Source organism: Terrapene carolina, unplaced genomic scaffold (assembly GCF_002925995.2).
Source record: "Terrapene carolina triunguis isolate 2854851 unplaced genomic scaffold, T_m_triunguis-2.0 Scaffold66, whole genome shotgun sequence".
NCBI classification, from domain to species: Eukaryota; Metazoa; Chordata; order Testudines; family Emydidae; genus Terrapene; species Terrapene triunguis.
The window spans coordinates 96555474-96580725 of record NW_020664417.1 but is presented as its reverse complement, the minus strand read 5'-3'; the positions used below and the strand labels follow the sequence as shown (position 1 = coordinate 96580725).

Genomic DNA, 25252 nt, shown 5'->3' with positions numbered 1-25252 from the left:
TCTCAGGGTCTCTAAACACATACTAGACTTAGGGTCCGGAAAGGAAGAATTTTTCAGTGGGATCATTGGTAAGACTGGTTAATCAGCATATAGGGCTTTCTTAGCCTTGGGGAATTTGCACAGTCGAACTTCACTGATAGGTTACACTGGTGCAAATCCTTAATATAAACACACGGCATTGGTGCACAATAGGGCCTGCACCAATGTATCTTATCCCAGTTGGTCACTGGGTATGTCGCATTAATGCAAGCCACATCTTGCATCACATGTACACTTGAGATTTGAACTACTGTAGCGACATCAGTGCAAAAAAAAAAAAAAAACCACCACAATCCCACAGTATGGAGATGGCTTTAGATACTGCAGTGATAAGGGCAATATAAGAGCAGATGTTTTAGACAGATATTATCCCCTGCCTTTGCTACCTTAACTATGAGCATGACTAATTAAAAAAAACAAACAAAAAACACAATAAGTGAGGATCTTCGATGTTTGCAGGCCCAGCATTATCTTCTAGCAGACACCATATACTGATCATCTTCTACCATCTGCAACTCCTGTCAGACACTTCTTCATGGCAGGTAATTAAGGGGATGAGGGCAGTAAGTCACTAAGGATTTGAGGATCTCCTCATTCAATCCCGACTACTGTTTACAACCAGGAGAGGAAGCGATGAACATGTCTCACCTGAGGTAGTGATGCGCGCACCTAGACACGTCAGGCCACTTCCAAGCAAGAGGACAAAGAACCACGAATCCATGTTGACCTGGGGAAAAAAAGTGAACATGCTGTATTAGAAATCCTGTGGCACTTCCCCATATCAGCTCAATCACAGGGTGCATTACCAACCACTACTCACTCCCACATCCAGAAGGATAGAAGACTGAGATGGAAAAGTCCTACTACTAAGGTTAGTTAGTCCATCTCTCCGCCCCATCACATGCAGGGAACAATTGTAGGATTTCACTCTACAGAATAGACTCAATGACTTTGTCCAATACAGTTATTGATAACACTTTGCTCTTATATAAAGCTTTTCCCTAGTAGATCTTAAACAGCTTGACAAAAGGAAATATTATTACCCCTATTTTACTAGTGGGGAAACTGAGGAACAGAGCAGTGTCTAAGGTTACCTTGCCGGCTAGCGAAGGAACAGAACCCAAGTCTCTTGAATCCTAGTCCAGTGTCCACTAAGTTACATTGCTTCTCACTGAGGCCTCTGAACTAGAGACTAGTAAATTCAGTAATTGCATTTTAATCTGCTTGGGTTTTGGACCTGATGTTTGATGTTAGTACAAATTAATCTAAAAGCACAATTCAGTTGGCTCACAGAAGTCAGAGATGGAGAGGACCTACTAGATCCCATTTAGTTCATCAGTTTCCATAGCAGGGTAATTCCCTGTAGTACATGCTTTTGGCATTTGTCCAGTTTAATTTTCAATGTCTCCTGGGACAAAGTTTCCACCGCTTTTCTTAACTGACCGTTCTACTGATTAAGCAATCTCATTGCCAGAGAAGGTTTTACTCTTGATGTTCAGCCTATTTTTTCCCTTCTCCTATGACATCTGTTCTCAATGTATTTATTTTGCTCTGTTTCAATCTGGGCCCATCCCAAGCTCTGGGCGCCCAGACAACACTGAAGTCATAAACACACTAGAAACAATGTCCAAAATACAAGGTCCTCCCAGCCCCACTCAAACTGGGACTCTCACACCACCCGGTACCACCCACTCAGCTCGTTTTCCCACAGAAAGCCTTGCAGAAATGAAACTTGCAGGATGACCTAAAGGTCAACAAAACCAGTCTCTGCCGGACCAATGGGGGGATTTAGTTCTAGAGACAAGGACCCTTCACTGAAGTCACTCTGCTGCCAGCCCCTCCTGATTAAACAAGTAATCTGAACTACTCTGGTATCACACAGGGAAGATGATGTCTCTGCGACCTGGGCTGCCCTCATGAGAGCAAATCGCTTAGAACACATTGCATCCACACACAAGAATGTTCCCCAAATGGCTTCATAACCAGTTAGAACAGCTAGCCTTTCAGCAGATTTAATAACTGGTTAAAGCTTAGCCAGTTCAGTCTGAAACAGTTTAGTGCCAGCGTGAACAGAGGCAAGCTGAAATAGTTCAACAGGTGGTCTTGTAACGTCTCCCAGAATGCACTGCTTCTGGAAGCCAAGCCAGGAATTGTGGGATAGCTACCCAGAAAACATTACATCTGAACGGGTTTAGGCTAGGGCTAATATGGATGCATTCAAGTGGTTCAGGCATGGATAATGCATATACACTGAACAGCTTGTGCTGAAACTGGTTTAGTACAACTGGTTTAATTCTCTATTGTAGGCAAGACCTCAACAATTCTGAACCTAAACCTTTTAAGGCTTTTAGGGTTACAACCAACTCTTTCACACGTAACCGTAAACCAGTGCAGATCCTGGAGCACAGGTATAAAGCAAGAAGCATCATATGCTCAGTACAACTGTTCTAGTTATACTTTCTCCCTTGAAGCATCTGGAAGAATCTAGAAGCATACAGATTCCCCAGGTTTACACCAAGACTATGCTAAACTATAGGATTTTAATGCAAAAAACACACAGCAAAGCAATTTCATTCCAGAGCAGAGATGGTCCTAAGCCACATTGTTTGTATACAGATCCTAAGTTTCCCAAACTTCTGGGGGCTGGGGGTTGGACTGAGGCTTTTGTCTCAGGCTTCTCTGTACTTCAAAGGTTTGTGAATGTGAGCAAACTTCACCATAAACCATGCAAGCTTCCATTCTGCAAGGAAACCAAAAGCAGGAAAACCCCACCTGGTGTCAGGTTGCATCACAAAGACTTTTTTCACTACTGCCATCTCAAGCACAGCCATTTACTTTTCTCAGTATGAATTACAAGTCTGTGACTGATCACAAGTAATGAAGACAGAGCGGAAGGAACACAGAATCAGAAATGTAGGGCTGGAAGGCACCTCAAGAAGTCATCTAGTCTAGCTCTCTGCGCTGAGGCCCCCGGACAAGTGTTTGTCCAACCCGTTCTTAAAAAGCCTCCAATGATGGGAATTCCACAATCTCCCTTGGAAACCTATTCCAGTATTTAACTATCCTTATAGTTAGAAAGTTTTTCTTAATATCTAACCTAAATCTCCCTGGCTGTAGAGGAAGCCCATTATTCCTTGTCCTACCTTCGGTGGATATGGACAACAATTGATCACAGTCCTCTTTAGAACAATCCTTAACATATCTGAAGACTTATCAGGTTGCCCTTCAGTCTCTTCTTTTCTCAAGACTAAACAGGCCCAGTTTTTAACCTTTCCTCATAGGTCAGGTTTTCTAAACTTATCATTTTTGCTGTTCTCCTTTGGATTCTCTCTAATTTGTTCACATATTTCCTGAAGTGTGGCACCCAGAACTGGACAGAGTACATCCACTGAGGCCTCACCAGTGCTGGTTAGAGTGTGACAATTACCTCCCAACTCTCACATACACTCCTGTTAATACACTGCAAGATGATATTCGCCTTTTTTGCAACTGTATCAGTGTTGACTCCTATTCAATTTGTGATCCACTATAATCTCCTCCCCCAATCCTTCTAAGTAGTTCTTTTGTCTAGCCAGTTATTCACATTTTGTAGTTATGCATTTGATTTTTCCTCCCTATGTGAAGTAAAGTGGAGTCGCATCATAGGCGCATTTAACGTACGTGATTTTAACTATACGCACTTGGCAAAACAAAAAAACGAGAAAAACAACAATTTAAATACTGTACCTGTAGTGCAGGCAATTCCGCCCGCCATTCCACTCAATGAGCGTTTGACTATAAGCGATTTTCGCCTTACGCGCTGACTTCAGAACCTAACCCCCGCGTAAGATGCGACTCCCCTGTACTTTGCCCTTATCTTTATTGAATTTCATCTTGTTGAATTCAGACCAATTAGCCAATTTGTCACGGTCATTTTGAATTCTAATCCTATGCTCCAAAGTGCTTGAAACCCCTCCACAGCTTTGTTTTATCTCTAAATTTTATAAGCATAATCTCCACTCTGTTATCCAAGTCATTAATGAAAATATTTAATAGTACCAGACTCAGAACCAACCCTCACTGGACCCTACTAGACATGTCCTCCTAGTTGACAATGAACTATTGATAATTACTTTGAGTATGGTCTTTGAACCAGTTGTGCATCCACCCTATATTAATTTAATCTAGACCGTATTTCCCTAATTTGCTTATGAGAAGGTCATGTGGGACTGTGTCAAAAGCCTTACTAAAATCAAGATATCATGTCTACTGCTTCTCCCCATCCACTAGGCCAGTAACCCTGTCCAAGAATTAAGTTAGTCTGGTTTGATATGGCTTGTTGTTGACAAATCCATGTTGTGAAATTAGCCTCAACTTCACACCTCCACCCATACACTAGTGTGCCTCTCCGGAGAAGAGCACATACATGGCTGCTAAAATTCAACATGGGTTTGGCCACAAAGGCAGACCCCACATGCCATAATCATTCAGCTGCTGGAAAATGAATTCTCCAAACACTTGTTAAGAGGTGCATGATTAAAGATCAGGGGCAGTCAAAAGGACCCCAGCAGGGCAACCTGCGAGCTCTGGAGTTTTCACAGATTACAAGGTATGTGGTTCCTCCACCAGATAATCTGATGAGATGCTTATTTCTGGCAAATAAGATAGGGAAGTCTCTCTCCTCTCCCCCACCTTTCATTTTTAAAACACATTTGGGATTTACTCGCATATGCCAACACTGGATTTAGAGTAACATTTTGTACAAAGATGAACAGATGAGTCACTGTATCTGGGAGGCTTCCTATTCACACTGAAACAACACCACTTAGTACTCACATGGGATTTCTGTTCTTCAAGTCTTTCTACGCACCCCATATCTCACTGATCAATGGAAAATGTGTATATTGCACCTCCCACCACCACTTATTTCAACAGAAAGGAATTTTGGACTGTTCCCATTTTCCATAAAGTGGATACCTTCTTGTTGCACGCCTAAGCATACTGCATGAAGGAACAATGGCATTATTTGCCCAACGTCACTCGGTAAGTCAGTGACAGAGCAGAAACAGAACCTATGGGTTCAGATTCTCAGTCCCTTGCTGCTAACGGCTCAGGTATGTGGGTGAATGTATAAAACTAGATATGTATCTTAAGGTTTTATAGTCCTGCCTACCAATAGTATCTAAGCATCTTCCAAGTAAAATCAATAGCAGTAGCAAAGTTCCTAAGGAACTACATGGAGTCCCTAGCTCTTCTACCTGCCCTAAAACATCCTCATTTGGAGTTTGAATGAAGTCTGGTTGCAAACAATTCCTTCCTCATTCTGATACTTCCTCTCTTGACAATATGCTATCAGATATTATATTAACTACCACAACTTATATAGGGGTTTTAATCCATAAATCTCAAAGGGCTTTACATATTATCCCCATTTTATAGATGGGGAAACTGAGGTACAGAGAGGTGAAATTTTGTCCGAAGTCCCAACGAATCAGGAACAGAACCCAGGAGTCCTGAATCCAAGTGTAATATCCTATCTACTGGATCAGGCTGCCTCCTCCTGTGGTAGAATGAGGTTCATAAGGCACTTGTCTTTTTCTTTTTGATTCCTCACTAACTGAAGACAGGGATGAAATCAGACTGCACAATGACAGCAAAGAGAATGTTCTCCATACATAGCCATTATCACTGTATTGATGAGGGCTACAGGCACTTACATCAGAGACACACACCAATTCCTGGAATGGCCCTGTGGGCAATTGCTAGAAAGGCCATTAAAAGACAAAATGATGTAAGTCCCGCCTTGCCTGTACACGGCTCAGACATGGTTTAGGATTACATCAGTTGTAATGCAGCTGTCTGCTTTAACAGCCCCCTTGACATATGTTTAAAAAAAAAAAGTTTGTTGAATCTCAAGCAAATTGCACAAGGAGGAGAAGGGTTCAGAAATGCTCAGATAGATCATTGAATAGAAGGCTTGGGAGCTGCTAATGTCATCAACTATCACTTGCCAAAGCTGTTTCATCACCTTAAAAAATGATCCACAGTGCAAAGCAACAAAGAGCACCCCATGTAGTATGAGACCTTTGCAAGTCAGTCTTGTCCCTGAGAAAATCTCTCCCGTCCCTTTATTTAAATAAGTCCTTTTCCCAAATGCAGTATAAATAAATGACAGTGCTGTGCTGAGTTCTTAACATAAAAGGCCTCATGCATCCTTCCCCAAAGCCAGAGCAATCTGAGCCTCCCCGCCCCCACTCCTCCTCCTGCTGCTGATTTGGAAACGGAGAGGAAATACTTGTAACGTTATCAACATAAACACAGCTCTTGGCTGGCTGCAACATCCTGTGTGCTTCACAGAAAAACACCCTGACGTCATGTCTCTGGATCCACCAGAGAAAAAGGACCCGACTGTAAGATGGCTTTCGCCAGACCTCCGCAATAAGTGTTAGCAAGACTGTGCAGGAGCAGGAGTGGGGGAGATGGGGAAAGCGACAGGGACTGCACCAGCTGAAAATCATTTCCAAAAGGTCAATGTTCTCAGCTTTGTAACGCGGCTTTAAAAATTTATTCTGAAATATTTTCATATTTACATTAGATAACAGCCATGTGCATTTAAAGAGGCAGACTCATGAATGGAGAGTATGCAGGGAATACCAGATCCCCTACAGTAAAGCTTACAATAGCACTACTGCAGTTTGAAGCTATAGAATACAGGGAGTGGTGGAGGGAAGTAGATACTGTTAAGATGACTGACATCCCCCAAAAATATCTTTGAGAGGCACCACATGGCTCAGATGAATGGTACAGGAAACAGAGCTGCTCAGCCATAGGTCAGCAAATGAAATCCAGCCCAGGGACACTCACTTCCTAATATCTCCTATACATAACTCACACTGAGCTCCGTAGCAATTACCCATATCCTACAGGGGGAGAACAGAGCCCCTGTAAGTAGCGGTGATCACAGATTGCTACCATCAGACACTTGTTTATTAGCATGGCACACGTGTCCATGCCATTATGGGAGGCAGCATGGTCTACTGAGTAGGACACTGGCCTGAGAATTAGGAGACCTGGGTTCTACTCCCAAGCTTTGCCCATCCTCCTAACCTACTGTGTGACTTTGGGTGAGTCACTGTTTCTCCTCCCACCCTTTGTCTGACTTGCCTATTTAGATTGCAAGCTCTGTGGGGCAGGGAATTATTATGTTTGTACAGTGCCTAGCACAATGGGGCCCACATCTCAGTTGGCTTTCGTAGGGTTACCATATTTAAACATTAAAAAAAAGAGGACACTCCACGATGCCCTGGCCCCGCCCCAACTCTGCCCCTTCCCCGCCCTAACTCCGCCCCTTCCCCTGAGTGCCCCGCATTCCCCCTCCTCCCTCCCAGCCACGCAAAACAGCTGCCCGAGCGCTACCGGCTTCACGGCTTGCCGGGCAGCCCCCTGCCCTCCAGACCCTGCGCCCCCGGAGATGGTCAGCAGTTTGTAAGATGGGGCCTTGTGTGAGGCAACTTTATTTCTCTCTCTCTCTCTTTTTGTTTCCTAATGCCACACTGAAGCTCCAGAAGCCTTTGCACTTTGGATTTTACTATTATTTTTCATTAGAGAGGGATCTCTCCCTAAAAAAACCAAAACAAAGTAGCAACCTCCTCACTGTCAGAAGCAAGGGATTTTTGCAATTTTTCATTTTTATTTTAAATTCTATGGTGCATTTTTTGGGTACATTAATACGGATTGACTAACTCCCTGTGTAGATCTCTGCAGCTTAGACTAGGCCTTTGATGTGTCACCAAACATTTCCCCCTTCCTTACCGTTTGCATTCCACAGTAAATAGAAAGGATGAGTAATCGCAACAATTACTGGCCCTTTCCTAAAGCTCACCTCATTTTATTTTTGCTTTTGTAGAAGCAGATCACTTCCATGCGAGTGACAGCAAATACAGCACATGCTACATGGAGAGGAAGGATGGGCTTGTGGTTAAGGCACCAGGCAGGAACTCAAGGAGATCTGGGTTCAATTTCTGGTTCTGCTACAAATTTCCTGAATGATCCTGGGCAAGTCACAATCTTTCTGTGCCTCTGTCCGCTATCTGTACAACAGCACTTCCTTTCTCTTGCCAAATGATATTGTAAGCTTCTTTGGCCCTATCTCATACTGTGTACACGTATGGCACTTAATACAATGGGACCCTATTTCACCTGGATCTGTGAAAGCAACGGGAATTATTATTGACTTGTACTACCTTAAAGCATAGCAACCCCAACTGAAGTCAGAATCCCATTGTGCTAGGCACTGTACGGACACATAGTAAAGTCCATCCCTGACCTGAGTAGCTTACACTATAAATAGGTAAGATGGACAAAAGGCCAGAGGGGGAACAGGCAAAAAGAGGCACAGAGACTAGTCCAAAGTCATACAGCAGATGAGCAGCAGAGCAAAGTTTAGAACCCAGGTCTCTCAAATCTTCATCCAGTGTCCTAACCACTGGTCACACTGACTCCCAATGACAATGCCTCCCAATAATAATAATACATAAGCATTACACAGTATAAAACTCCAGCTGCCAATGGCCATGCCCCAAATGCAGACAATTATCTTTAATGGGACCACGATTAGGGAAGGAATGTTGCTCCATGACTAGACCTGGGAATAAGAATGTTATTGTTCTCTCTCTAGCTCTGCCACAGGAAGTGACAACAGCCTTTGTCTCTGTTTCTCCAACTATAAATGGGCACGTCAATATTATTTGTTTATTCCCAAGATGCTCTGCAAGGTTTAATTAATTCATTAATGTTTGTAAGGGCCTTTAAGACTATAGATGTAAGGCTCTCTGTGAGCTGAGGGGTGAAAACATACTCTATTTTGGGACCTTCAGAAGTATCCTTGCAGATAAATGCCAGTCTGCAGAGCCAGAGAAGCAGAGAATAGGGTCTGGGGGACACTGTTAAAATCCCGCATTTTGTGGGACATTACTACATTGCACACTAAGTAATACTGTAGGAACCCCATCACAAGCTCCAGGCTCACTGGTCCTCCCTGAGGATCACTATCCAATAAGTGCTAATGCATACTTCAGTTTGACAAGTCGGTGTAATGAGAATGCCCAAGTAATCATTACATCAAGGTCACTGGTCGCATCAGAGACCTCACTGAGTAGGAGGCAGAATCATCACAACATGGAGATGATGATGGGCAGACATGAAGCTATTCTGAGAGAACAGTATTTCTTGAGCCTTCTCTATGAGTGCAATCACAAAATGCATAGCATTAACAAATGAACCTCATAATAGCCTTGTGGGTAGGGAAATATTACTAGCTCATTTAACAGATGTGGAAATTGAGTGTCAGAAGTTCAGGACATTTAAAAACAAACAAATGGGGTTTTTGTTTAGGTGCCTAAATCTAGTCAGCCAAATCCATATTTAGGCCCATTAAGAGAAGTGGCATTGAGGGTACTCAGAAACTTTGTAGACCCAGGACCTTTAACTCCTTGCACTGCCTTGATGTTATGGCTATTAGCCAGCTTTTACTCCATTTAATATGACACACATTAAAGGGATTAAAAGCTGGTTCACTGATATGTCTCATAACGTAATTGTAAATGGGGAATCATCCTTGAACAGATCGGTTTCTAGTGGAGTCCCACAGTAATTGGTTCTTGTACTATTTAACATTTTCATTAATGATGTGGAAGAAAACAAAATAATCACTGATAAAATTGGCAGATGACACAAAAATTGGGGGAGTGGTAAATAATGAAGAGGACAGGACACTGATACAGAGTGATCTGGGTCACTTGGTAAGCTGGATGCAAGCAAACAATATGGGTTTTAATATGGCTGAATGTAAATATATGCATCTAGGAACAAAGAATGTAGGCCATCCTTTCAGGATTGGAGGACTATATTCTGGGAAGCAGGGACTCTGAAAAAGATTTGGGAGTTGTGGTGGATAATCAGTTGAACATGAGCTCCCGGTGCGATGCTGTGGTCAAAAGGGCTAATGCAATCTTGTAGGCATAAATAGGGGACTATCAAGCAAGAGTAAAGAGGTTATTTTACCCCAGCATTTGGCACAGATGCAATCTGCTGTGCCAAGTTTGGTGCCCACAATTCAAGAAGAATGTTGATTCACTGGAGAGGGTTCATAAAAAAAAGTCACAAGGATGATTAGAGGATCAAAAAAAATCTGCCTTATAGTAACACTAACAGACTCAAGGAGCTCAATCTATTTAGCTTACCAAAGAGAAGGTTCAGGGGCAACTTAATTACAGCATGGAAGTACAGTAAAAGCTGTTTTATCCAGCACGTTGGGAGGAGTGGGGGGGTGCCAGTAAGTGAAAAATGCCGGTTAACTAAGAGGGAGGGAGTTTGGGTGCAGGAGGGGGGATTGGGGCACCAATCTAGGTAATTATACGGCCCCAATTACTATGCTGTAGTACTCAAGATCTTCCCTCTAAGGAGTGCCATATAACTGAGCAACCAATAAAGTTTAAGCATCACGATAGCTATCATGCCTCACCTTTAAAATAAAACTGTTAGAGGATACCGTGAACATTTGACATCTTTCAAATCCCATTACAGAAGCTAAGCTCCAATTAGAAGGCACTCTCTCATGTAAAGGATGCTTAATTATGGCTCTTGACTACACTGAAATCTATGCTAAACACCGTTATGATAACAGGAAGAAGGCAGTTTGCCCCCTAGAACAGCTTTGTTAAGAAAGCACAGTGCACACAAGGAATAATAATTTACCTGATATAGTGCAGCAACCACTTGATAATTTCCTCCCTGTTGCCACAGCAACACTTCTGGTATATCAAAGATTGCTAATTACAAAACTGGGAAATCAGAGATTGCTAATTAAGATACATTTCAGTTCACTCAAGGCTCCATATTAACTGCATTACAATTGTAAGCACAAGAAACGGCATGTCAGAAAGCAACATTTATGTGTCATTGTTACAGACTAAATTCAGGTCACTCCCAAGGGAAACCATCTTTTGTGAGGATGCTTTTTCAGTGGTCGTTGACCTGGACCATAAGAGCTCTCAAGCATTTTAATGTCTTTATTTCTTCTTCTATTTAAAAGAAAGTCCACATTTTTGGAGAAGCAGTGTCTTTCTCCTTTAGAAGATTTCAATATAAACAATAGCTAAGGACAGCATATGAAAGGGTGATCTAGTGGAAAGGCACAGGACTAGTGAGACCTGGGCTCAACTCCCAGCTCATTCAAGACTTTGTGTGTGATCTTGGGCAAGTCACTTCATCTACCCATGCCTCAGTTCCCCAGCTGTAAAATGGGATACTACTTTGCAGAGGAGGTTGTGAGCATAAAATCCATTAATGATTGTGGGGGCTCATACACTATAGCTATGAGGGCCATATAAGTAACTTGAAAGATACAAGTTCAGGTTTGTTACTAAACTACATATTAGTCACTTGCAACTTCCCAGGGATATAACAGCTCCAAAACCACAGGCACCTGCCATTTGAGCTAAAGGCCTTTGAGGGAGGCTAGGGCCTGAAAGCTTTTCCCTTTCCTAATATTTTCTTCTTTAACTGCAAAGTAGTGTGGGCTATAGTTTGTATGGAAGACTTCATACAGAAGACAGTTGGTTGAGGACAGTGATCCTGCCAGGCATGAACATTTCACGTACATGCTAGGAGTTCATTACTGGAATCTGGCAAATAGTGCCACAAATTAGTTAATTCACACAGCTATGGGGATAGAGTTCCCAGTTACAATGCCTTATTTTTCCAAATCTCACTGGACTGCAAATATGATTAAAGCTGTCTGACATTTCCCCAGCACTGACTAAGTAACAGGAGGAGACAAATCCCACAAGAAACACCTGGAGGGGGCAGGGAGGGAGGAGAGGGCTGATTGCTACCACAAAGGCATTACAGAAAAGATGAATAAACAAGTTCCCCAAACCTTAAAACTTTGTTAGCGGCTAATGAAATTCTGTTGTTGAGAAATGACAGACCAGGCACTTCTCTGACCCTCTGTCAGCCCTGCCTAACACATAACAGCTGAGTTATATTCACTTGGGCCAAATTCTCCACTCACTCTCTATTTACACTAGTGTGAGTGAGTACAGAGTAAGAGACCCACTGTTCCAAACTAATCTAGAAGTCTGGCAATGAAAGAAGTCGCCTAAGTTTAATATTTAAAGTGAAAGGCAAACATGTAAAAGAGATGCACAGAGATCATAGCCGGATCACAGAGCGCGCTGAGTGTGTGCATATACCCACCCACCCAAATCTTTATACAGTATACATGGATCACTTCATCCATCTCTGAAATGCAGCTGTCTCTGGAGTGGATAGTGGCAACCATTTAACAGTGTACAGTAACATTACCCCAAGATCTAGATTGTAGCATTTATACCACTGCTCTACATGGGGTGGGTGGAGATGCACTGCTCCATGAGAAGTGCTACCAAAATGGTGCTTTAGGAAAGTATGATCTCTCCCAGGGCTGCACCATGTACATTGGATGGGGTGTGAGCGCAATCTACCCCAAGCTTTATAACAGAACAGGCTGCTCCCCGGCGGGCTGGTGTGGAGGAGGGAGTTATGGCCCCATGTCCCGCCTCCATTTCAGTAAGTTACTCCACAGGGAGAGCAGAAGCTAAGCTGTTCCAGTATCCCCCAGAGCGCAGGGACCACAACATGGGAAGCCCTCACAAGAAGCGGCGAAGAATTCTTGTGTGCCATGCCCCTTACCTCATGTGTTAGCATGAGGGCCACTCAGATGTTGGTCCCAAGTGTTTAGAACAAAAAGTGTGGGAGAATACTGTATCCAGCTGAAACTGCAGGGGGAGTTTTAGGCAAGTGTCATGTAACTAAATAAACTGCGACACACAGATGGAGCAGCACATGAGAGCAATCTACAGAGACCCCAGAACAGGAGTCTGATGTCCTTGTGCTGATTTTCTTCCACCGACAGAACATTAAATAGGACATCATTAAGCCTCTCTGTCTGAAAACATTGCACCATTTTAGCTTATACCTGGAAAAGTTGATTTGAAGCAGGCGTTGTGAAGCAGGCGTAAACTGGGAAGCCAGATTGTCTAACACAGCCATGTGACACACCACTTTTAAAAAAAAATACTGAAAGTGTGACAATCAGAAGAATTTCTAGGACAATGATCTTTGCTTCCTAGCCCGTTACTTGACATGGCTCAGGATCACAAAAGATTAACAATACCTTGTCCCATGACAAGCTCAACACTCATGGACTCCAGTGGCTACTGTTAGACTGCATTTCATATCAATCAGTTTTCAGGAGACCCTGCCCCAAGGCTGCCCAAATTTTCCCCATCTGAGAGGCATGCTGGTAACTTGCTAGAAGCCGAAGGGATGCAGCTAAGTTTGCATAGACATTGAACAGATCACTGGTGCCCTCAACTAGGACATAAAGATGCAGCCCACCAGAGATTGCACAAGGAGTTTGGATCAAGCTACTGTATTACATGCTGAGATGCAGTCATCACAGGCACTACTGGCTACAATGACTCCAGATCACAATCACCACCCTATCTTAAAAAATGCCCCTGTCCCTGCGTGTTAGATTAACAGAATAAAGTAAAGCGAGGAAAACTATACAGCTGCTATTGGCTGTATAACTGTGCTCTCACCGCTGGACAAATAGAGAGGACTTTAGACATGGACCAAACGTTAAAGATCGGAACTGTTCTATGCCAATGGTTGTCAGAATATCATCTAGCAAAGGACTCTGCAGGGCATCCACTCCCCCAGTTTGCTATCAGCAAACAAAAGGACCGTGTGCTTGTGTCCTGCTCTTAATTTCTAAAGCCCAATCTCTCTGCCTGGATATGTTCACTGGAGTCAGCTTTTGCAACATGCATCTGTTTTTCCCCAAAGGACAAAAGAGAGACTCAAACCTCCCCCCACCTTTTCTTTTTTCATGACTGGAACAACTGATTACAGTATGAGGGCTTTTTTTTTTTTTTAAAAAAAAAGACGGGTCTAGACAATGCTTCCCATTTACTGTGAAGGAAAAAAAAGTCATATGATGAGAAAGGTGGGTAAAAACTGCCAGCCTCACTTTAACACAACAGGCATCTTTTAGAGATCTAAAGCCATGTGGAAATCCATTAAACCAACAGGAACTATTCAATTATCAGTTGACAATTAATCAATGGTGCTGTTATTGATTACTAATAATCCAATTAGCACTCAACCACTGATTGTAGTGGCACATCGGATTAATGACAATTAGGCTAATTAGTTTGTATTAAAGTAACAGCTCTTTTCTCTGCAGTCTAGCTACTTCACATCAACTGGGGTGGGTTAAAGCAGAAATGGTGCAGTGCTTTCAGTATAGGAGGGTCATATATGTGCTATCTTGGGGTACTCTGGTAAAGGAGCAGCAACAGTGCAACATCAGACCGTAAACTCTTTGGGACAAGGAATGTGTTTTCCTATGTGTTTGCACAGCAGCAAGCCCTGGGATTCTCAAACATTTCCCTAGCATGGACCATATCTTAACTGAGAGATTGTCATGTGGACAAACTCCTCTCCCGCTTATGACTGCATAGACCATCTCCCCTTCCATTCACAATCACATACCATCCCCGCAGTAATAACTTACACAGGAAAGTGAAACTGCGGAAGTATGTAACATACTGTTCGCTGTCTCAGTGTGATTTAACAGTTGGGAACAAGGCCAAGAGCCAGCATCATGTAATCAGACAGCACACTGACCAAAGTCTAAGAACCAGATGGCCCAACAAAACAGGGCTCCAATCCTAAATGCAGGACCGCCCAGAGGATTCAGGAGGCCTGGGGTCTTCGGGGCACTTTGGCGGCGGGTCCCGGAGTGAGTGAAGGACCCGCCGCCGAAGACCCGGAGTGGAAGAAGCCCTCGCCGCCCAATTGCCACTGAAGACACGGAGCGGAAGAAGCTCCGGGTCTTCGGCAGCGGGTCCTTCACTCGCTCCGGGTGTGTTTGGCGGCACTGAAGGACCTGCCGCCAAAGACCCGCTGAAAACTCTTGTGGGGGCCCCTGAAAACGCTCGTGGGGGCCCCTGTGGGGCCCAGGGCCTGAGGCAAATTGCCCCACTTGCCCCCCCCTTCCTGGGCGGCCCTGCCTAAATGAATTCTTTAGGGGGCTGCCACAATACAACAGTAAGTAAATAATAATCCTACTGAAAACAGTGGGCTTAGGCTGTAACTATAGAAGGAGGTAAAAGTTTTAACCGTTTACTAGCCTTAGTATGAGGAATTAGTATGAGACTTTGGTGTGATCACATCCGGGGTGTCTGGGAAATTTGTTAATAAAAAGATATGGACAAACTACAGGAAGTTTAGAGAAGAGCCACAGAAATGATTGAGGAGGGAGGACTGAGTTATGAGGAAAGACTGAAGGTTTGTCCACATAGGGAGTTATACTGTAAAGCTATTTGTGAATAAGTCCATGAGTGGACACTCTTATGGAATAAGAGTGCCCCTTTCTGGTTTAGCTTAATCCAAAAATTGGATTAAGTTAATGCAGAAATAGCCACTCTTATTCCAGAATAAGAGTGTTCACCCATGGGAGTTATTTAAGAATAACTATTCCTCTTTAATATCCACACCCTGCCATATTCCAGAACTTTCATATGTAGACAAGCCCCGAAAGAGTTAATATGTAGCGTTTGGCTAAGAAATTAGCAGTGAGGATACTGGGATACAGTAACAGGCTATGAATATATGAAGGGTGAAACACCCCAGAGGCTGTGGAATTTAGGATGGAAAAAGGGACAGATGTAGAAGTAACAGGATGAGATTAAAAAGAGGAATATGACAAAGCTTCCTGACAGCCAAATGTACGAGACTGTGGAACAGTCTCCCAAGTGACGTGATGTGCAGGGAGTAAAGCTGGAGGTTATAGCAGGAATTTACCTCTCCCTGATCTCTGTGATTACTCATATTATCTGCATATTGTCAACTGATTATGAATTCATTTGCTTTCTTCTTTCTTGAGTCAGGTGACATGACTCATGATGACAGCAAATGGAATCTGTCTGAGCAGCAGACCAAAGTATGCTGCATTGCTCTGCCAAGCAATCTGGGACATTTCATTCTGCCTCCTGCCCCATTATAAAGGTGAACTCTGAGAAAATTCAAGATAGGTTCAGAAAGATATAGAAGTTAGGGATGGAAACACTCTGCAAGGTTGCCCAGCCCAGCACTCCTCATCAAGGCAAGATATACCACAGAAAGAAGACAGAGCCAGGGCTTTGGAGGGGAGCCCGGAGCTGGAGCGTGGAGCAGCTCTGGAGAAGTGGGGCTGCAGGTTTTTGCCTGGAGCTGGAGCGGAGCCGGAGCACAGCTCCAAAGCCCTGGACAGAGCAGGCTAGACTCCTCAATTTTCCTTCTGTGGCTCATCTCCCACTTAACTAGTTTCCCCATTAATCGCCTCTCCCCTGCTCAAGAGACAGCTACACTAAAGCACAAGACCTGCAACCTCATTCAAGAGCACAGCAATGGTTTGGAGTGACCAGTAGGAGACAATGGGACAAGCAATGCTTTTTCCTCACGCCTACCATCCGAGGCTAAGACCAGCACCTCTTATCCTTATCCTCCCAGAATTACAACTTGGGAAAAGCCTATTCACACATACAAATCATCTCTCTCATGCAGCTCATCTTTCTGCCAATGCAGGATTGTTACCCTGAACTCAGACTAGGAAATAATCCTATTCTCTGGCAGCCTGAGACAGCCAAATATGAAATTTAAGTATTTAGGGCCAAATTGTCCTTTTTCAAGCATTTGCATGAAGTGGAGGGACAAAATTAGAATGAAAACCACAGTGAATTTTTACACAGAGTTACTGATGTACGCTCCCCTTTCACATGATATATGGAATCACGGTCCTATAGGAAACATTTATTAGAGAAAACAGCTTCACTGTAGATCTAAGCAGGCAGGCTTTCAGACTGACCCGGGTTTCATTTCACCACCCAATCTGAGCAAGGTGCAAAGGTAAATGTTCAGCATGACAGATATCGCAACCACATGGGGTATTTTGAGGGACTTTATTGTACGAAATTTATGAATGTTCTGTGTCTTGTTGTGTGTTCGGGATTGTATTCCACTCCATTACCACAGTACCTTCAGGGACTAAAAACTGTAGGGGTGATTACTGCAGTCCCTGGCATTGTACACGGCTCCAGAGAAGTACCACCCCATTTTGATTCAGCAAACTGATGTGACCTTTTGTCCAACGGAAGACCCAATCCTGCCGAAAGGCTGGAAAGATGGGAATTTGTCAGGGTCTCCATAGGACTGACTGGTAAAGCATTTAGATCCTGTTATTGTTTTATGTTTTTTCTGTATGCTTTTGTCCTTAATGTACTCTGCTTTGGAAGAGTTATTTGGTTGTTGTGAAATTGTGTCAATGACCTTTTAGAGAAAAAGCAAAGAGTAGGGCTGGACATATGTCAAACCTGCTTGGGGAGAATCACAGTGAGTACAAGGGCACTGCAGGTTAAAACCCTGGGTCAGGAGGGAGTGGGATGCATGTCCCTTCCCAGAAAGAGGTGACTTCTAGAGCCCTGAGAGGGCATTCCTGGAGCAGACCACAAGGAAAGGGCAAAGGTGCAGTTACCTTGAAACTGTGACAATCAGCTCAGAGGGTGAAAAGCAAGTTAAATTTCATTTTTTTTTTCAGTTAACCTATATAAGATGCAACAAAATTCCTGGATCTTTGTGCCAGATTCTGAATTCATTTACCCTTATATAAAAGTCTGGAATAACCACACTGACTTCACAAAGTACCTGCAGTGCCACTGACTTCAAGAAAAACCACAAGTACTCAGAAGTTCTGAAAAAAACCCAACTGCTTATTTAAATGCCTAAAATATGAATTCAGATGACTAACTTTAAGCACCCACATTTGAAAATACTGCCAATAAGTCATACCCTGTTTCCACCTACCACCAAGAAGGCCGAGTTTAACTATGTTGTTTTCAATTAGGACTTCTACATCAGCCTTTCAACTGTTCCAGGCATAGTAACAAATAGTGATTCCCACAATAGAATAAAGATATGAAGGGACTCAAAACAGAAAACTGTTGCTAAGGTTTACAACCAGTGATTTTTGGCACAGCTCAACTGATGAGTATTTCAATTTCGCCACATGTTAAAAATGTGATACAATTGGGATTCAAAAGGGAAACAAATGCCCGTCATTCTATTCTGCAGTATTTCTTCCACAAGGATGTCATTTAAAACTGTAATCTTCTGTTACAGGCTTTAAATTGAAGTGAACGTCTAGAGCAGGCTGTCATTTTCAGTAGGTGTCACATTATTTAACCCCACACTGCATTGCTTCCATCTCTAGTGTCAGACAAACCAGACTTGGGACTCGCATCATGTGTTAGCAAGGTTGGAAAGAGGACCAGGATCAAAATCAGTAGGGTTAAAAGTTCAGAAGACTTCAGGGTACAGAGCAGCAAAGGGTGTGTGTTTGTTTTTATTATAGAAACTAGGACAGAGGAGCAAAGCAGCCCAAGTGAACTGGGTAGGAGAGCTGTGCAATACTCATGGGGGTAAATTCAGGAAGGATCAGGGGCATCCTTTGTCTAGTTCTGCACCTCTATTACTTACATAGCTCCCTGAACCCTTGTATTCATTGAGATATCTATGGAATTCTCTCACTGTTGCACTAGCACAAGTGCAGCTCCACAAATCCTAACAACATTGAGGACAGGACAGACCATCATGTTGTCTAGACATGTTGCAAATGGGGTTCACTGACACTGTGATTAATAAGACCCGAAGACTGCACTAGCGTTCCCAGCATTGTCAGTTATAGTAGAGCTGTACTGATGTTATCACAACCGTGGAAGAATTTGAGAACCTCATGAGCCAAAGTCTTCACTGGCATAAATGGCCAAAGCACCACTGAATTCAATGGACCTGTACTCATTTATGCCTGCAGAGAATCTGGTCCCCTCAATGCACATACTGCCAAAGTGTGCTAGGTACTTCATTTTCAGACCCATAATCTCAAAGCAATCCCCAGCCCAAACCATGGCATTTTGCCTTTCAAACTGAAACCAAGAAAAACCACAGAATCCTATGTGGTTTCTGCATTCTGGGTTTGTACCAAACTAGTAGCTAAGGAAGTTGCACCTGCCCTGCTTTTGGGTTTCAAAATGGAAATCCCAACCTCTTCTTCAACTCTGACAGAATAGAACTGAATTTGGCCTTATTTTCCTCCATATTTTGAGAACCTCAAAGCTTTCTGCAATAAGGACCTTTATACTGTTGGGGACAGTAATGCTGTAGGCCAATGGGTAGCCACAGTGCCTTCAGCAATAACTCACAGGTATCTGAAACTACTTGGCGGAGAGAGGGAACATTGGGTAAGAGTGTGGGGAGTAACATCCTATCCTTGTCAAACAGGGCCCTTGGATCTTTCATTTTCTCCTGAACAGTTCAAGTGAATAGATTCCATTGGTGTGGAAGTCCCACCTGGATACCACATTGCATGTTAGCAATAGGGTGAGCCAAAATTCTGGGGTGGAACTCGTGAAAAATGGACAGGACTTGTAGCAATCCCCCAAATAAACCAGTGTGGATAAAAATTGGGTTGTTTGTTTTTTAAATGGGTTTATTTAAATTGGATTTTTTTTTATTTTGTCATTTAAAAGTAACTTAGATTGTTCCATTTTTAGGAGACTTAGATGAGTAAGAATATAAACCCGTCACTTTCACCTAGGCACATTTGAATATTTCAGGTAAACTTGGGAAAATTATCACTTTAATTCACTGACTACAGTTAATCCCTCTATTCCTTTAATAAACCATTTAGTTTTAAATGTAAAACATGTTTTAATAAGAGAAGTTTATGTATCCAAAACAGTTAAGGTTATTTTGTTTAATAAAAAATTAATTAATTATATATGCTGTTTTGTATGTTTAATTAAAGCCAAGTCACCATCCTCATGAAGCTTGACACTAATCATGAACAAAAAGTAAATTATCTAGTAAATAAGCGATACGATTCACCATTTTCTAAAATATTAAAAATGTACAATAAGAAACTGAAAATATTAAACTATAATTGCTTAAATAAAATGTATATAGTTATGGTGTACCTTCCTAATAGCAAAAAGATATATCAAATTATAAAGGCTCTGTTTAGTTGTAAACCAACATGCTTTAATGGTTATATCAACCACTGAGAACACACCTCTCTTTAGAATATAACTGACCTACAAATGGAAAAGTCTATTAAATCTGTCTGATAGATTTAAATCATATTGACCCTGAAATAATCTATCAAACAGGCAGATTCCCTGTTTACAGCATTCCTTAAATGCTGTTTCCTTACAGACTCCAGGGGCTCAAGTGCAATACATGCATACAACACAAGATAACCAGGTCCAAGCTCAGAGTATTTGGCAGGTTTTCAGTTTCACTCGAGACACCCAAGGGTCTTTTCATCATGACGGCCAGGTAATGCAGTCAGATATCCATCTAGAGAGACTTTTGTTTGGAAATTATAGATCCTTTCAATTTGTCCGCAATAGACACAAATAACCTGCGAGATTTTCTAAATGGCTTAGTCCTGTCCTGCTAAAAGAGAAAAGCCCTTCTGACCTCAAGTGCGGGCAACACTGCGTCATCCATATTCAGGTGTGCTTTAGGGAAGAAAGTTGGGAGATGAATAGGCTGGTTAACGTGGAACTCAGAGGAGACCTTTGGTAAAAGTCTGGGTTGTGGTCATAAGGGGAAAAACAACATAAAAGGGGGATATGCCATCAGAGCTCCTATTTCCCAGCTCTTTGAGCAGCTGTAATGGCTACCAGGAATGCTGTTTTCATCAATATGTGGAGGAGGGAGCAGGTTGTCATAAGTTCAAAGGGTGACCTCATAATGCATCTAAGCACCAAGTTGAGATCCCAAGTCAGGGTAGGACATTTGACTTGTGGGAAAAGATTTCCCATCCTCTTGAGGAACATTGTCACTGGATGGGCTATCGGGGCGTGGAAGGCTGTAATTCCTGACAAATGAACCCCGATGGAACTCAGAGACAATACCAACTTTTTCAATTCCAGGGCATCGTCTAGCTGGCACATCTGACAGTGAAGAGGATGCAGGTGGTATATGCCTTAGGTCACATCAGTGGCTGAATCTTGTAATACATACCTACAAAAATGGACAAGCAGACCGTTTCCTGCTATGTAACAGTACTCTTGACCTGCTTGGAACAGGTTCTTTCTAATCCCGCAGACAATTGACTAGCCATGCTTTGAGGCGAAGAACTCAGAGGTTGGGCTGAAGAATTTGCCTGCTTCCTCAGAGAGGACATGAAGATGGTCTGGAAGGTGATTAGTTGACAAACAGCCAGCTGGATGTGGTAAGGGAACCATGTCTGTCTTGGCCACGTTGGGACCACCAGAACCTTCTCTTTCCTTATCTTGATCAGCACCTTGGATATTAGAGGAGTTGGTGGAAACACATACTGCAGACTCAACATCCACCAAAGGAGAAAGACATTTCCCAAGGACCGACAACCCACTGTGCCTCTGGAATAGAACTAGGAGCGTTTCTTGTTTCTGGCCTTGGCAAACAGGTCTATCCAAAGGATGCCCACCATTGAAATATGTGGTGAAGAATGATGGAATCTATTTGCCTTTTGTGGTCCTGGGAGAAGCATCTGCTGAGAGTATCCATGGTAATGTTTTACATGCCCGGAAGGTAAGCTGCTATAATGTTAGTATGACTGAGTATGCACCAATTCCAGAACTTTACTGCTTCGGTGCAAAGGGAGAGTGATCTCACTCCTCCTTGATGATACTTATAAAACATGCACGGTGTGTTATCTGTTATGATATTTATGTATTTGCCCCTGATCAATGGCAGAAATTGGAAACAGGCATACCCGACTGCCCTGAGTTGCAAGTTGATGTATAGTGTGCTCTCAAGAGATGACCACTTGCCTTGAGCAGTGTGTGTCTCTATGTTTGCTCTAAGAGGGATGCATCTGTTATTACTATTGTTGGGGATGGCTGAGCAAAAGGGATTCTTGCGCACACATTGTGAGGGTCTTTCTCTACCAGTCAAGGGATTCCTTCATGAATGGGGGCATAGAAAATAGCTTTTTAAATTGTGCCTGTTTATTCTCCAAACAGTTCTGAACCATGTCTGGAGGCAGCGCATCCACAACCTTGCATGGCTGATCACAAAAGTACCAGCTGCCATATGCCCCAGCAGCTGGAGACAGTTCTTGACTGATGTCTGAGGGCTGATTTGGACTGTTATAACCGGACCCGATAGTGCTATAAGCCTGTATGTTGGGAGGTAGGCTTTGGCTGTTACCGCATTGAGGTAAACTCCTATGAACTTCAATCTTTGTACTAGGTCAAGGTGGATTTTTGGGTGTTGAACTGCAGACCCAGTCTGAGGAAAAGATCTATGGCCTTTGGAGTAGTCTCGGTGCAAGAATGTCCTTTCAGCAGCCGCGAGCAGAGTTGAGGCCAAATGAAAGTACTCTGTATTGAAAGTTATTCTGACATAGAATGAATGAAACCTTCTGTGGGAGGGGTAGACACCTATATGGAAATATGCATCTTGAAGGTCGAGGGCTGAGAACCAATACCCTTGATCCAATGATGGTATTATTGCTGCAAGTGTTACCATTTTGAACTTTAGTATCTTCACAAAGGTATTGAATAGCCTTATGTCTAGGAGGATCTCCAACCACTGTTCTTTTTTGGAACCAGGAAGTACCTGGAATAAAATCCTTTCCCTCTATGTTGCACTGGCATTGGTTCTACACCACCCAAGTAGAGGTGAGAATCTATTTCCTGCTGAGAAGGTGCTTAAGAGGGGTACCTGAAGAAGGATGGGGAAGGGGGATGGATGGCAGAAGGGAAGTAAGTATCCTGTCGATATGATCTCCAAACCCCACTTTTCCACAGTGATCAGTTCCCAAGCCCTCCAAAAATGGAAAAGGCGACTGATGAAGTGAGGAAGGCATGAGAATCATTGTATCTGGCATGGAAGGGGATGGTAGCTCAGAACCTCCACCATCCCACCAAGACTAGTGTTTAGAAGATGAAGGTTGTGAGGTTTAAGTCTATGTGGTAGATGGTCTCTTTCTCTGGAACGTCTACCTCTCACACCAGGATTCATACGGTCTCTGGGAATTGCAGAATTGAGTGGGAAAAGATCTCTGCACAGTCTGGGGTTTACCAAATTTCCTCTTATGTGCAGGTGTGTAAATTCCCAAAGAACAGAGAGTGGCCCTGGAATCCTTCAATATGTGCAGAGACTCGTCAGTATTTTCCACAAACAATTTCAATCCATTAAATGGAAGGTCGGTCCTTGATAGTATTCTGGACTTCTCTCTGGAATCTGGAGAACTGAAGCCAGGAGGCTTTCCTCATGACCACCACTGTAGAGGCAAAACAAGTGGCTATATCAGCAGCATCAAGAGAAGCCTAGAGAAATATTTTGGCAAGAAGCTGACCCTCTGCAACAATTGCCTGAAATTGTGGCAGATGCTCAATACATGAATTAAACTGACTCACTGGTATGATTATATTTCACCATCCACACCTGGTAGTTGGCAATTTTAAAATTGCAGCGTGGATGGCGAATATGATTTTCATCCAAACAGACTGAGACGCTTCTGATCATTATTGTGTGGTGTTGATTTAGCACAGTGCTGCCTTCTGCATTCATTGACTGCCTTGACAACTAGTGAGGTGGGAGAGGGATGCGAAAATAAAAATTCCAAATCCTTAGATGTAACAATTTTTTTTTATCTGCTCCCTTACAGATGGGCGATATTGTAGCTGGGATATGCCAGACAACTTTTGCTCGATCTAGCAGAGCCTCGATAATAGGGAACACAATCTAGGCCAATGACGCTGCATGTAGGATGTCAAGGAGTTTATGTAGTGACTCCTTAACCTCTTCAAGTGGAATCTGTAAGGAGTTCGCTATCCTTTTAATGAGGTCCTGGAACTGCTTGAAGTCATCAGCCAGGGATGGTGGAGGTGTGTGGGGCAGAACTGCTTTATGTGGGGTTGAAGAGATGTTGGTTGGCAGGGTGACCTCTTCATCTGCCCTTGTCTCCTGTTCCTTGTAGATCTCTTCCTGTGGTTCAGGCCTTCTAGAGAGGGAGGATTGTCTACCTTTATGGCAGGGGGTACTAGAGGTCCTCAAGAATTGTTATTGATAAGTCGCCCATGGGTCCCAGTGCAGCCAAGGAAGGGATGCACATGTATGGGGGGGCACCCAAGGATGTTCATACCATTGAGATGAGAACTGTAAGTGCCTCTCATAAGAATGCTCAGTTTCATCAGATGTCTCTGGACAATTACCCCTTTGAACATGAAGGAGAGATCCCTGAACTGAAATTTGAGAGACTGAAGCAAAGTCCTTATCACCGTCGTCCTGCTCCACATCATTCTGGAATAATGGAACACCAAAAAAAACCAAGAGGTGACCCCATCAGTAACAGGTGAATGTGTGGAGAGACTTGGAAGTACTTGATACCGAGAAAAGGTTGGTACTGAACTGTGGTGAGTCAGGCATCTTAGATACCACAAGGCCCCAATGAAATCTAAACTCCTGTGGCACCAAGAGAATTGTCAGTACCACAGCCGCACCAAGAGAGTTGCCGGTACCACAGCAGCAGCCTGGGCGAAGGTGATCGTGGCTGAGGGAGTAGATACACTCCGAGGAGTGCCTGTTAATTGTCTGCCTGGTCTTCTGTACTGAATAAGAAGAGGTAGACCTCTTCTTGCCGCCTCGATCCCCTGATGGCACTGATGACCCTTCAGAGCCTGAACTCTTAGACTCTTTGGGCTTAGTGATCCTTACCTGAGGAGCCTGCAGCCTCGTGGGTACCAGGGTCAGAGACCACTGCGTGCAGAAGTGGATGGCTCAATCAGTGACCCCGGTTTCTTTGAGGTAGATTCCATACCTGGAGAACTCAAGGTCCGTTCCTTGGAGGGTTGTTTTTTTTTTTTTTTTAAGAAGATTCTTGACTCTTCCTCTTAGATGCTGTAGGCAAGTGTGACGTGGAAGTGGTCGGAGCAGCTGACTTGTTTGGAGAGGTTATACGGGGGCTGGGCACCTGGCCCGGATGAAAAGCCGGTTGGAGAGAGCTCACCATCATGAGGAGACGTAGTTTAATTTTCCAGTTCTTTCTGGCCCTTGATTTTAAAGCCAGAAAAAAAAAAAGTTGCATTTT

At 43.3% G+C, this 25252-nt stretch overlaps 1 protein-coding gene across 1 annotated transcript in view; it reads right to left on the bottom strand.

Annotated features, from left to right (window-relative positions):
* The window catches only part of PTPRA (protein tyrosine phosphatase receptor type A), a 127577-nt gene that overhangs the window by 57523 nt on the left and 44802 nt on the right, over positions 1 to 25252 (bottom strand). Inside the window, exon 3 of the mRNA XM_026648119.1 lies at positions 688 to 766. Coding sequence (XP_026503904.1) covers positions 688 to 760 — 73 coding nt within the window. The 5' untranslated portion in view covers positions 761 to 766. The remainder of the gene's footprint in view (positions 1 to 687; positions 767 to 25252) is intronic.